The 12,443-nt window shown below is 47.0% G+C and overlaps 1 protein-coding gene across 1 annotated transcript in view; it reads right to left on the bottom strand.

Annotated features, from left to right (window-relative positions):
• ABHD12 (abhydrolase domain containing 12, lysophospholipase) overlaps positions 1–12,443 on the bottom strand; it is a 40,421-nt gene that overhangs the window by 18,234 nt on the left and 9,744 nt on the right. The window contains exons 2-3 of the mRNA XM_048078959.2: positions 3,473–3,597; positions 372–477 (exon numbers count right to left, since the gene is read on the bottom strand). Coding sequence (XP_047934916.2) covers positions 372–477; positions 3,473–3,597 — 231 coding nt within the window. The remainder of the gene's footprint in view (positions 1–371; positions 478–3,472; positions 3,598–12,443) is intronic.

The following is a 12,443-nucleotide window of genomic DNA, read 5'->3' as shown; positions in this document are numbered from 1 at the left end:
CTTTGCAAAACAAACTATGAACGGCAGTCAAATAACAGAACTTGTAACTCCTTGGGTCTGGTCTGATGTGGAGGCATGACCTTTGTAGCAATGCAGAGCCTTTCTGATTCCAAATTATGAAATTTCTCTGAATGCAAAGGTTGTCCAATTTTGTTTCACGCATTATCGATCCGAGTTCAGCCAAGCTCCAGCGATCTGCATGCTTTTCAACACGAACTCAGCCACTTGGCAGAGAAAAAACGCAAGCATCCACAAATCAGAGCAGGCAATGGCTGCCGCATGCACAGCAAAAATACTGGACACGCGATATTGAGAACAAAAGGAAAGACTACGGATGTACAGCACACACTGCACACGGCAGGTGTCCTTACCAGACTCCGATGGTTACATCCTCCTCTGGCTGAAGGTAATAATTACAGGTGTGGTTTAAACCTTGATCTTGTGGTCTTTTCAAGTCAATGAAATATGGGACCCTCACTGAAATACAAAAAAGAAGAAAAGAAGAATAATGAAACCTTTTAATTTTTACCTGTATTTTCTTACAAAACAGTGTTACCAAGGCACTGGAGAGTTGTACAAACCAGTCCACTGTGCTGGGAAGACCTTTTTCATTGTGTGAAAGGATGAAATCAACTACTCTTGTGACTAAAATATGAACAACAAAGACAGCAAGGTAAGATGCAAGCAACCACCAACAAAAAAAATAGGCAGGAGCAGGCTAAAATAAAGAGGTGGGGGATCCAGACAAATCTTCCTGTGACATGTACCAGAGATGTGAACCATCTCTGCTCAGTTTGCTTTAAAAATCTCCCAGGCACATGACAGCCACTCCTGCTGCATCAGGGCGGTGGGTGAGTTGATTTGGCCTTTCATTGCTTGCAGTAAGGGCAGTTACCGATGGGACAAACTCACCTGGGACAAAGGGCGCGTCCCAGAGTTAACGTCTGATGTGTTTCAGGATGGCATGTGGTTTCAGCCTCTATATTTAAAAAGTCTAAAGGAGATACTGTATCATAATAGCAGACACTGCATTGCTCTTGTCATAGAAGAGTAAGATAAACTGTGTCAAAAGCTGGCCTTCTGAGCCTTTGAGGAGGATACACAGTTTGGTAGCCAATTCTCCAATGACTAGAAAATAATTGCTTTATCTCCCAGACACCTCAGCATTTACGAGACCACATTAGGCTGGAAACTTCATCTCTTCAGATGAGCACCTCTGAAGCCCCAGGAAACAAAACAGTTCCACCTCAGTTCACTCCTCCAAACGCTTTACATTTCCCAGCCTGCAGAACACAGTTGGCTTTGCTTGCTATGGTCAATGATTCAAACGTGAACAACATCAGGAAAGTCAAACTTCCCCTCATCAAACATCCCCTCAGATTTTCAGCACTTTTTTCCTATTGCGCAGCGTCTATAAAACATTGCTTTTGAACCAAGCAATGTGCTAGGTGAGGCGACTGGCTTAGTCTAAACACTTGTTTTTCCACCACCAACGCTGTGCAGCCTCTCCAGGCAGCCTGTGAAACACACAACACCAAGAGGGATGCGAGAGCGCTCTCCCAGCAGGACGGAGCAGTTCTGAGGACTTTGTTCTCCCAGTAACTCAGGCTTTTCCCACCTGAGCTCCACTCCAGCAGAAGCAGGAAGTCTGTCTCCTGGACGTTTAGTGGCACAGTAATTAACTCACCAAAGCTTCTGTTGTATTAACACACAGAAGCACCGCTATTGGTGACAGCCACATCTCACTTCGCTTACCCCAAACACCATTCCCCAAGCGCACAAACCACAGCAGACAACGGCTGTGTTAACCTGACAAGTCCGGAGCCTTAGACTGCAAACCCGTGCCTGAGCGTGTTTGCTCTGACGCAGAGGCATTTATTTTGTTTAAAAGGGTATCTGTAGGTCACCTGGACCCCTGCAAACACAAACGTGAGAGTCCAAAAAACCAAAGCACAGGTGCCACCACAGACCCACTGGGTCACCGTGCTGTCACCACACAACTCACAGGGGTGGCAGGTCCTCCCCGAGGGGGAATTCTGTAGTCAAGGTCTGGACAGGAGCACGAGTCACTTCTACCAGTGTTCTGGGACAACTATTCAACTTCCCTCTGCCTCTACTTTCCCCATATGCAGTATCTGTTAATCGTCATTGCCAGAAAGTGCTTTCCTGAAGCTCTGTGCTCCTGTTTTAGATGCAGACCCCAAACTACACAAAAGGGGGAGGAAAAACATGGGGGAAGAGCACTGACTCGTGCTCAGGAGGTTAAAAAGCAACACGACCACTGCTCCGAAGGAGAAATGCCGCTCTCCAGCGGAGAACAATTACTCAGACTTCCTAGTGTGCTTCCAGTAAGGATTCTTTCTACAGAACTACGAAGGCAAGTAGTCGTCGTTGGGTACTGTGACAAGTAAATAGGTGACTGCCATTATATTAAAGCAGTGGGAACAATACCACAGAGATCTTAGCGCAAGGACTACTGAGAGAGTGTTACAGGACAATTATTTTCATCACTTGGGAATAAAGAGAGGCAGGAATTTCACGGAGACCTAACAAAGCTCCGCAAGGGCAAATGAAAATCACCACGAATGAAAGCAAGGTGATGAAAATGGAAGCGACCTGCGTTACTCACTGTTACCCAGCTGTCGGTTCTGACAATCACAGCACGAGAGCTGGCCCCGTTCAGAAAGTACACGTGCACACTTCATAGCAACCACAAACCAAGGTGTTAGAGTACACAGAGAATGCAATCAAAATGACAAAAGTGATATAAAAGCAGCGCACGTGCACTTGGTCCTCTTAGCCAGGGTTTCTACAATTAAAGGGAAAGATTTTAAGACTTCATTAGAAAACCCAAGTCAGGTTTAAAAGACAAATTTAGATTGCGAAGAAGCATCCCTTATAGTGATGCTCCGTCATTTTCTACCCTGTGGATAACTCAGGCTTCCCTGGGAGCTAAGCCAGCCCGCCAGAGCCATCCCACAGCCCGTTTGACCAAACGCAGAGGCCAAACAGACACAAAGAAAGCATTCAATGTGACTGCGTGAATAGGTCCCTTCTGTTCTGCCCCAACCAAAATACCGCGCTAAAGTGCTTTCAGGTGAAGAGTCATGGCCTGGAAAACAATGCGCTGGATTTAATTTCACTTGCTTGCTGCCTACTCACGCAGCTTTGTTAATCCCTTTGGAAAAATGTATTTGACATATTGTACAGTTTTCCTGAAGGAAACCGTTTGGGCTGAAAGCTGGCTCCAGTTTGGTCGCTGTATTTATACTGCAACATACTACTGAGACCACCAGGGCCGCAGCCAACGCTCTCCAACACACAGCTTGGAGAACTTACAGCCTGTGAAAGTTCACATCCTTCACAAGCTGTAAACACGCGGGGAGGGGGGGGAAGTTACAGCAGGCAAACAAAATACAAAGACATTCCTCCCCTTCACCCTTCACCCACCCCAACAGAGCGGGTCACTTACCAAAGTTTAGGAAGACCAGCTTCGCCTGAATAGCGGGGCAAAGTTTGACTAGAAATGGAATGGCTATGTACACTCCCAGCAACCAGATTATTAGCCTCCGCAACCGGAACCATAATCCGTATCGCCTGTGTAAAGAAGGAAAAAAAAAATAAAGAAAGGCCTGAATACAGCAGGAATTTTATGAACCAGTTGTCACAACGATCTGCGTGCTTGGTGCATTGGAAAACGACTTCATTTATTCTTCAAACAAAACTAACTTGGAGCCCTTGACGCAGCCTCAGCTGTTTGAGAGAAGCAGAAGCCAAGCAAGCTGTCAGCTGATGATACACGCCTTCGAGAAAGGGAAGAGAAACTCCCCTCTGATCACATTCTAAACCACTCTGTAACAGCTTTTTTTTTTTTTCCTGATGATTTTACAGATTTCAAAATCTCTGGAGAAACATATGACACATTTGTCTCCAAAGAGAAGCACTTACCATTTTAAGCACTATCAGCAGGATTTTTTTTCCAGTTACATTTTTGTATACTTTAAGGAACTGTGTGTAATGAGACAGCCTGATCTCAGACCAATAAAATTACACGTGATCGCACGTACAGACTGGAGCAGAGGTTCTGCCTTGTCCAGCTAAAAGGGGTCATACCTTCCAATGACCTGGAAAGGAAATCTTTCTAAGTTATAAAACATGATGAGATTTCCTACTGTGGCACCAATTCTCTGTGAGTCCAAACCTGAGATCCCCCAAGACTTTATTTCTACTTTCCCATAAGTACTCTGATTGGGAAGAGTAAGCTCCTTTAGAAAAAATATTTTAAGAAAAATCAAAGTATCACACAGCAGAAGTCAAGCAAGTTCTCTCAAAATATGCTTTACTGTCTCAGAATAATTACATACATACGATTGTGCGCGTACACGAAGTTGTACTTCTCATGATTTACTTGCCTGACACGCTACGGACAGCATCACTGAGTGCCACTGCAGTCAGGAACTAAAATGCACACAAACCCTTCAGGCACCAGCACTTCTCTGCTCTCCAGCCGACAGCCCTGAGCAGGAACCACATCGCAGGCCAGCGAACAACCAGTTTTCACTATCGGCAGTTCCTGCCAGCAGCTGAAGGCTGAGATCAACTTTTCCAAGAGGCCTGAAGTTAGTACTCTCTCGTTTGGCGGTTCTAGGAGGTGACACGCTGAACTTGCTCCATAGCAGTGCTAAAAGGGCTTGAACGCTGTCAGCTACTTGAAACAATCAAACAGAGGACCTCTTTTTTAAGTATTTCTCCAGGAGATGAGTGTACAGCTAAAACCAGTATTGAAATAATCTAATCACAGGCCAAAGCCCTTTGGATCTCAATAGGTTTTGCAACCCTAGGCTAAAACCAAGGTTCTCAACAACAGTCGTTCTACCCAGCGCAGAAAAAAAAGCTCCCCACAACTCTGCCTTTAGGCTTTTGGCATGATTGCTCGTGTATTTGCCTGGAATGGGCTATCCTCCTACATACCCCACACCCACCACACTACTGCCACCCCACAGGTACCTGTCCGTTTCCTCACGTCCTGAGTTACATACACATCTGCCCTCCAAATGGCTGCCCTTTTCTTAACAACCTGAACTGCCGTTTTCCAAAAGGGGAGGAAAAACATTATTAAAACATCAACAACCAAGCCTGGTTGCAGCAAGGGCGTGCTGAAAGGCTCAAAATATTATCATCCTTCCCATGGAAAACCTGACAGTGGGGACGTGAAGAAAGCCAGCAAGGCTTCCAGCGACATTTCCATACCTCGAGCCCATTTTCTCAAGGCAGTAGGGAAAACAGACGCAGCAAAGGACTGGCAGAGGAACAGGCTCAGCATCAGAAGAGCGTTGGTGGTACCGGAGCCTCAGTGACCCATCTCCACCCCAGGGAGAGCAGCAACTGGAGGAGGAGGGCGCAGAGGTCCCGAGGGCACAGGCACAGGACACAAAGCCTGCCCACAGCCGTGATCCTTCCGAGCAGCCCAGCTGGCATCCTCCAGAGCAAGGAGCTGAGAAACGCCATGAGGTGAGCTGAGCACACAAGGAAACCCCCTGCAACTTTGGCAAAAGCCACCCAGTATTTCTCTTGGGCAAATGGCAACCGCAGCGCTCTCTGCTCTCAAGCTAAAGCTTTCTTTCCACAACCACCCCCACATGAGCACACAGCACCTTTTTTTTTTTCTTTTTTTGTCACTCAGCAAGGTTCGTGGGAGAGAGATCGCCGAGGTTCAGTTGCTCAGCCTTCATCGTATTTTGCTTCTCTTCAAGGAGAAGAGCATCTCCCTGCTAAACCTTTGGGGTTTGGCTCTGAAGCCCTCCAGGCACAAGGAGAAGACATCAAACCACAGGGTCTCCAAACATCCCCCCCGCAGAAATGCTGAACGCGACCCAGGCACGAGCTGGAATCGGGAAGAGAAATTGCTGAAGACTACACTGAGAAATGCCATCAGAGCAAAGGAATGGTTTTAGCTTCCACTTTTTCTCTTTAGGAGACTGAACAGAAACATCGTTTCCTTGTCTCCGGTACCCCATGCCAAACGCTAAGAGGTAGTGTGACATCTACACCTCATCACCAGGGAGATGGCTACTTGAAATGCAACCAGGGCAAAGCCTCCGCCCATCAACAAGCGGCTTCCCCTCTGCTGATAAATCCAAGACAAGGTGCTGAAGTGTGCCCGCTCTAAGTTATCTGCTAAGTCCTTAGCAAGCAATTTCACCCAATTAAACGGCTCTCGCTCTGCAGAAAAGCTATCATAAGAAACAAATGCCCCGCACGGGGAGCTTTGGGCGTGCTCAGGCAAAAGCAGCAGCAACACGCTTTTCACCCCCAGAAAACTCAACTGGTCTTAGGGTCTTAGTGAGAATATACAAGTGAGTTAGAAAATAAGCAGCTGCAAACTGAAGACATTGAAGAATATCATGAACAGATTTCCAGGAACAATGGAGGTAACGTCTTAAACAAAATAAAATAAACAGGAAAAAAAAAACTAATTTGCTGAAGGCCTCTGCCCAAAACATTGGTAAAATCTGAAGCAGTTCTGGCTTCACGTGGGTTTCTGAAGTGGGCACGAAAAACACACTCCCTCTCCAGACATACTTAAACCAAAGAAAAAAAGGTCTTTCCTCTGTGTGACACCAGAAATTGAAACATTTCCTAGGATTTCATACAGGGACAAAGGTCCTATATTTACTCAGCGCGATCACGGTCTGCACTTGGGCAGACAACAGAAGTACCTGACTGGAGAGGAGGACCTAGGGGTCCTCTGAGGAGAGCTTCCCTCGCCTGTGTTGTCCTTCATCTACCAGCGCCAGTGGAACTTCAGGCCCTAACATCCTTTGAGAAACTCCCCTCCAAGAAAACTCCAGGGTCTGGTGAGCAGCAAGTGCCTGATAACCTCACTTCCGAGGCATGCTCTGCATCCAGATCCAGATTAAAATCACCTCCCCTGGAGAGCACCTGAATCACTTCTCTGTCAGAAGCGCACGAGATGAGTTTCCATCAGGATCTCCTTATCAGCTGCGTGACCAGGATGAAAGGACAGCCCTAGGGTGAAGTGGGACACTGACACCATGAGAGCTTCACTCTAGCAAGAACGGGACAAAATTCATCAGAAATACATGTGCACTGGGCTTGCAGTCCCAAAAGGACATATGGACAAGTATACGCATAGCCTACATGCCCTTTGTCATCTAGGGGAGACAATGGTAAAACAAAGCGCTCGTAGACATTGAGGACATCCATCTGCACTTGTTCCAGTGAATGCTGTTTCTCTGGTGTCCCTCAAACCATTGGCTGTTCAAATTGCAAACCAGCAGTCCTGTCCCAGCAGGAACTCAGAGCGTAGCACACGGACAGCCAAGGCCATTTTCATTTTTGGTCAAAGTACCTCCTGATTACCAGGTGGCAAAAGTGACTTTAAAAGAGGAAAGAATAAACAGCATGAATACTGGCATAAAGAGTACATGTTCCCCCACTTCTCTAACAGAAAATATTCAGGAAAAATAAAAACCAGTACATTCCTCCCCAGAGAGGAGGATCAAGAGCACTGGCAAGCCTTCCTTGCTGGTCTTGTTTTAAACAAGAAGTGTTTTCAAGCCCAGGTAAGATCTTCAGGAGCATCCATCTTCTCCCTATAGGTGTCTGGGTGGGTGGTATTGCACAGGGCTCCTCCTTCTTGCAGGGCCTGGAGGAGGAAAGGAGCACCAGGTCATTCTTCTCCCTCCACGCAGGCCATCCGATCCGCCCAAGCTGATTAGCCTTTTGTTGTATTTCACTTGTTCCCTGCCAACGAAAAGAAAAGCGAGCCTACCAGCCTTCCAACTGCGTGAAAGTGCATCCAGAGGGAGCCTCCCAGCTCCTGATCGGGAGCTCGCAGCCAGGCTGGGGGCTCATCTCCACTCCAAAACACTACAGCAGCTTCTGGCCAGCTGGTGCAGCAGAGCAGTTTTGCACCACAAGAATAATTTGGGTCTTTTTCTCCCCTGGTTTGCTGCAAAACCCGCTTTATGTGCGGGCAAATGCAAACTGAGGAGATGCTAACGTCAAAGGGTTTGTCCCCTCCTGGCTTCTGTGCGCTAGAACGAAGTCGCATAGGCAAACGGGCCCTCACGTGACTCTTTTGTTTCAGGCCCGGCTATACAAAATTCTTCTTAATGAAGTCTTTGGCCAAGCCTTAGTTCTGCTTCACTGGAGACACTGTATCGAGAGCAGGAGGCTGAATTATAGAAAATCCACCCAGTCCTGAAAACTGATCTTCCCTTGAATTCACGAAAGCCAGCGGGAACACAAAAGTCTCAGATGTTACGAATCGCAGCAATCTCCCCCCTTGGCATTAGGATCCTTTTTAAACAGCATCAGTGCCCTGCAAAACATCTCAAAAATAAAAGTCAAAGGCCCCCAAACTCAGCTTGCTATACCAGAGATGAAGCAATCATCTAAATAAAATAATAATAAAAAAAAACTATAAACAAAACCATAATCCTGGAAACAAGACGAATTTAAAATAGTATTCATGTTTTTTCCAAGTGTGTTCCCTAAAATAAAGCAATAAAAAAAAATCATGGACATAAACTGTCTTCGTATCCGCAGCTTCAACCAATTCCTAAAAATCTTTGCTCAAGGTGTGGAAAACAAAAAAGAAAATTGAATCTACCAGATGCCTTTGCCACTTCTTAACAAAAGAAAAACAAACCACCTTCTTAATAATCTTGCACTTCGTCTCTCTCTGAAGAAACACTCTAACCTCTCTCAGGAACAAGCCTGTCGCACGGTATCACCACTTCAGTCCACCTCTCTACGGACACAAGGAGCCTGGAAGACTGCAACCTCCTGAAAACAGACCGAAGGCACTACATTGCAAAGAGCTGTGCCGAGCACATTTTTACAAGGGTAAAGCACTCGAGGATTTGTCAAGCACTCGAACGCCACTCCACTCCCATTCATTGTTTAACCATTGGCTCCCTTCCAGAGCAAGGCTACTGATACACAGCAAAAATATTTTTTTTAATTTATTTATTTATTTATTTATTTTACAATCCACTGGCTAACATAGTGGTGTTTTCAACCAGAGAATAAATTGTTACTGACACATGCCATGCCTGCCAAGGACAGGACGGGATTTACTGACTGTTACCAACGTTGCAAAAGGCAACTTGAGATTTCAGCTATTAAAGTGAGCTAGGGAAGTTGGGTACCTATTTGTTCTCTGACAGCCACCATAATTCAGGTACGAAACCGTCCGTAAATAAAACCAATAAAGCCTCTCACCCAACAGCGAGCCTTCCTAGGAAAAGCTGAGCGTGCCTGGGTGCGTTAAAAGCTGAATAAAGCTTTACCTGGTAGGCAGAGATAGCAAAAACTGAACCTCTGAATCTGGCTGAACTGCTTCTATTTGCACCTATGAGAAAGTGTAAGACAGTGGCAAACAAAACGCTTTCTAAATATCGACCTTAGAAGGCTAGGATGGAACAAGGCATCTGAGCCTCTGCCCGCCAAGGCTCAGCCCAGGACCAGCCACCTGCGCGGGGTATCGTGAACTCTGCCCTGCTGTTCCTCTTTTAATTAGAGGCAGAGCAAGGGGAGCAATGGGAGTAATAAGGCAGTGGAAAGCCAACTCATTTAAACCCTAAAGGTTTTCATTAAAAGACAGAAGAGAAAGGCGAGCCATGCTTTCTGAGAACGGTTTCAAATATGCAAGCTCCACCTCTAGCGCCTCGGAATATGCGGCAGGGATTTGTTGAACACCCATCACCAGCAGCGATGGAAGGCGAAGGCGTCCTGGCAGAGGGAAAAGCTTGTCAGACCTGCATCGCCCGGGAGCTGGAAGCACACCCACAAAACCTTTTATAGTAGCAGGAAATTCGAGGGGTTCCAAGCAGAGAAAAATTACTGCCAGCCATTGAAGTTTATTCTTTTCTTTGTTGATATTATAGCAAAAAACAAAAAGCTTTCTTCTCCCCGCCCCCTTTTTTTTATTTTTTGCTATTTCTGTAGGGCAGCAAACAGCTGTCGTAAGCAGCAGCTTATTTCTCTGTTCGTGGCAGCATCACAGTGTGAAAGCTGCACACACAGCTCCAGAGAAATTGTGGTCGTGTTTGCTGACAAGCAGCATATTTTGGCTAGATGCTCACCAGCACTTCCAGCATCCCACCCCTTGTTTTACATTAACAACAGCAATCAAATGCCTAGAGACTTCGCGTTACCTTACTGAATTTCTATCATATTTTTAATAAGAACAAAACCACAACACAATTAAAGCAGAGAAGTCCATTTGACAGGCTCTGTGCTGTTTTTTTCCCCACTTCCCACAGCAAACTGTCTACTCCCAAGCTCTTCCTTGAGGCTTTCTTACCCATTTTAGCCCCAAAGCAAGCCGTTGCACGCAGGTCATCTCCATTGGGCTGGGCTAAGGGCTTCAGGCAGCGTTGCTCCAACTATCTGAGCACAGATGAGGTTTGAAACTTGAAGCTCGCAAATTCCTCCGGCCCACCGCCTCATTGCCTAGCTCCCCTCTCACAGCACAGGCTCTCAGTCTGCTTCTGCACCTCCTCCTGACCACGAGCAAGTGAGAAGGCACTAACTTAAAGCAACCATCCCCAAGAAGGGTATCATCTTGCCAGTCAACATCTGGCTTTCTAAATAAAGGAGAGCACCTCAATGAACGGGGTTTTTATTTGGAAGGGGGCAAGCTCCCGATATCAAGACCTTAAAAACCAGCTTCAATTTTCAGAATAGGGAATGACCTCGGAGAGGAACTGCAGGAATCAAGACCGTGCTGCAGCAAGAAGGGGAACTGAGGTGGCAGCAGGGAAGGTAAGGCAAAGGGGAAGGCGCTGCCCATCAGCTGACAGCGATGAAACGCCACGGAGGGTCAGGCAGGGTCTCGGGGAGCAGCAGGGAGAAAAGGAAGCCCACAAAGGCAGGGAAAGGTACACGAGGGCATGGCGCAAATGCCCAGAAATAGCAGAGCTGCCCTCAGGCAACGTACGGGCCTTGGGCACTGAAACACTTCTACAAAGAGCTGAGCAAATGAAGCCAGGTGGGGAAAGGCTCCCCAGGCACTCCCACACCCCACGGGATGGGGGCACAGGAGCTACACCTCACTTTCCCCCCCCCTCGAGCACCCATGCCTTGCATTCTCCTCTCAGAGCAATGATTTATTTGAAGTGCACACTGACCCACTGAACAACAGCCACGCTGCTTTTCAATACTTAGCTGGAAGGGCATTAGGCATTCGTGTTAATTGTGCGTGACAGCACTCACCTGAAAGCTGTGTTTTAAGAGGAAAGGAGCAGAGGCTTCTGTTATTTTAAGCACGCAGCAAACAATGAGTAATTACACCCTAGGCAATTGAACAATCGAGCGTTGGGACAGAAAAGCTGGCCTGGGGACTGGGGTTTTGAGCTTGTTGACTTGCTCTCAACGCATCTTGTGCAACAGCAGCTTTGTTTGCACCACAGCCTTTCCAGGATAAATCTTTTCGTTTAAATTCCCCGAGCAGGCTTCCTCCAGAGCTCCCCAGCAGCGCTGCTGACACTTATCAAAGCTGAAGTCACCCACGCGAGATTTTAGCCGAGCTTGGCACTGAGAATACCGCTGTGGTGCAAGCACGCTCCCTCCGCAATGTTTACTGAATTCTTAAGTTCTCCACTCATTTCACGGCCGACAGCTGGTTTATATTAAAGGCACAACCCTCGGCTAGTCCGTGAGCTGGGGAACACAAGGCTGTCTGAAAATGGAAGGGGAAAAAAAAAAAAAAAAAAGATAATCGAGAAAAGGCTTAAACAGCACTGGAAGTGCAAAACAGGAGCCTGAGAGCAGCCGAGAGGGGTTCTTACTGAAGCAGTGCCGCTCATTTCCCTCTCACACTCTCCTATATTGGGGTGCAAAAGCAAAGGGTGGAGAGTAAAACCAATTTAGATCTGCAAAACTCCACCCCAGTTCCTAACTGCAGCTGAACGGAGAGCCATTTGCCTGTTAACAGAGGGCCATAACTGAAAAAGCCAGTTCCCCTGCTCCCACGTAAACCTGTTCACATCCTGTACATCTGCCAGACCACCGTGTGTGCAGCAACAACAGGAACCCACGGGTTCAGACGCAGTTCCTATGGATACACATGTAGGAACAGGTCCACGTTTCCAAGCTGCGCAGCCTTGTGAACATGAAATCTTTTCCCACAGCGGTTTTTGGGAGACGGCCACCACCCAGCCAAGCCTGGGAATTACCACTCCTGGCATGCTCGGTGGCTCTGGCTCTCTTTTAAAGCATCCGGGCAGCACTCTCACTTGTCTACAATTTCCTTCTAAATGCACAAAGATGGTCACCTCACGTTTGTCCATCTAAGCAGCCCTGCCTTTGCTGGCAGAGATCAGAAACCAATTTTCCTTGGAAACCTGCAGGAAAAAAAAAAAAAGCTTTTGTATTAGCAGCGATACAGCCACCTTTTAGATGCAGAGCAC

The sequence above is a fragment of the Anser cygnoides genome, chromosome 3, assembly GCF_040182565.1.
Source record: "Anser cygnoides isolate HZ-2024a breed goose chromosome 3, Taihu_goose_T2T_genome, whole genome shotgun sequence".
Classification (NCBI taxonomy): Eukaryota; Metazoa; Chordata; class Aves; order Anseriformes; family Anatidae; genus Anser; species Anser cygnoides.
Note: the sequence above shows the minus strand (reverse complement) of the source record. Positions and strands in the feature narration are given on the sequence as shown.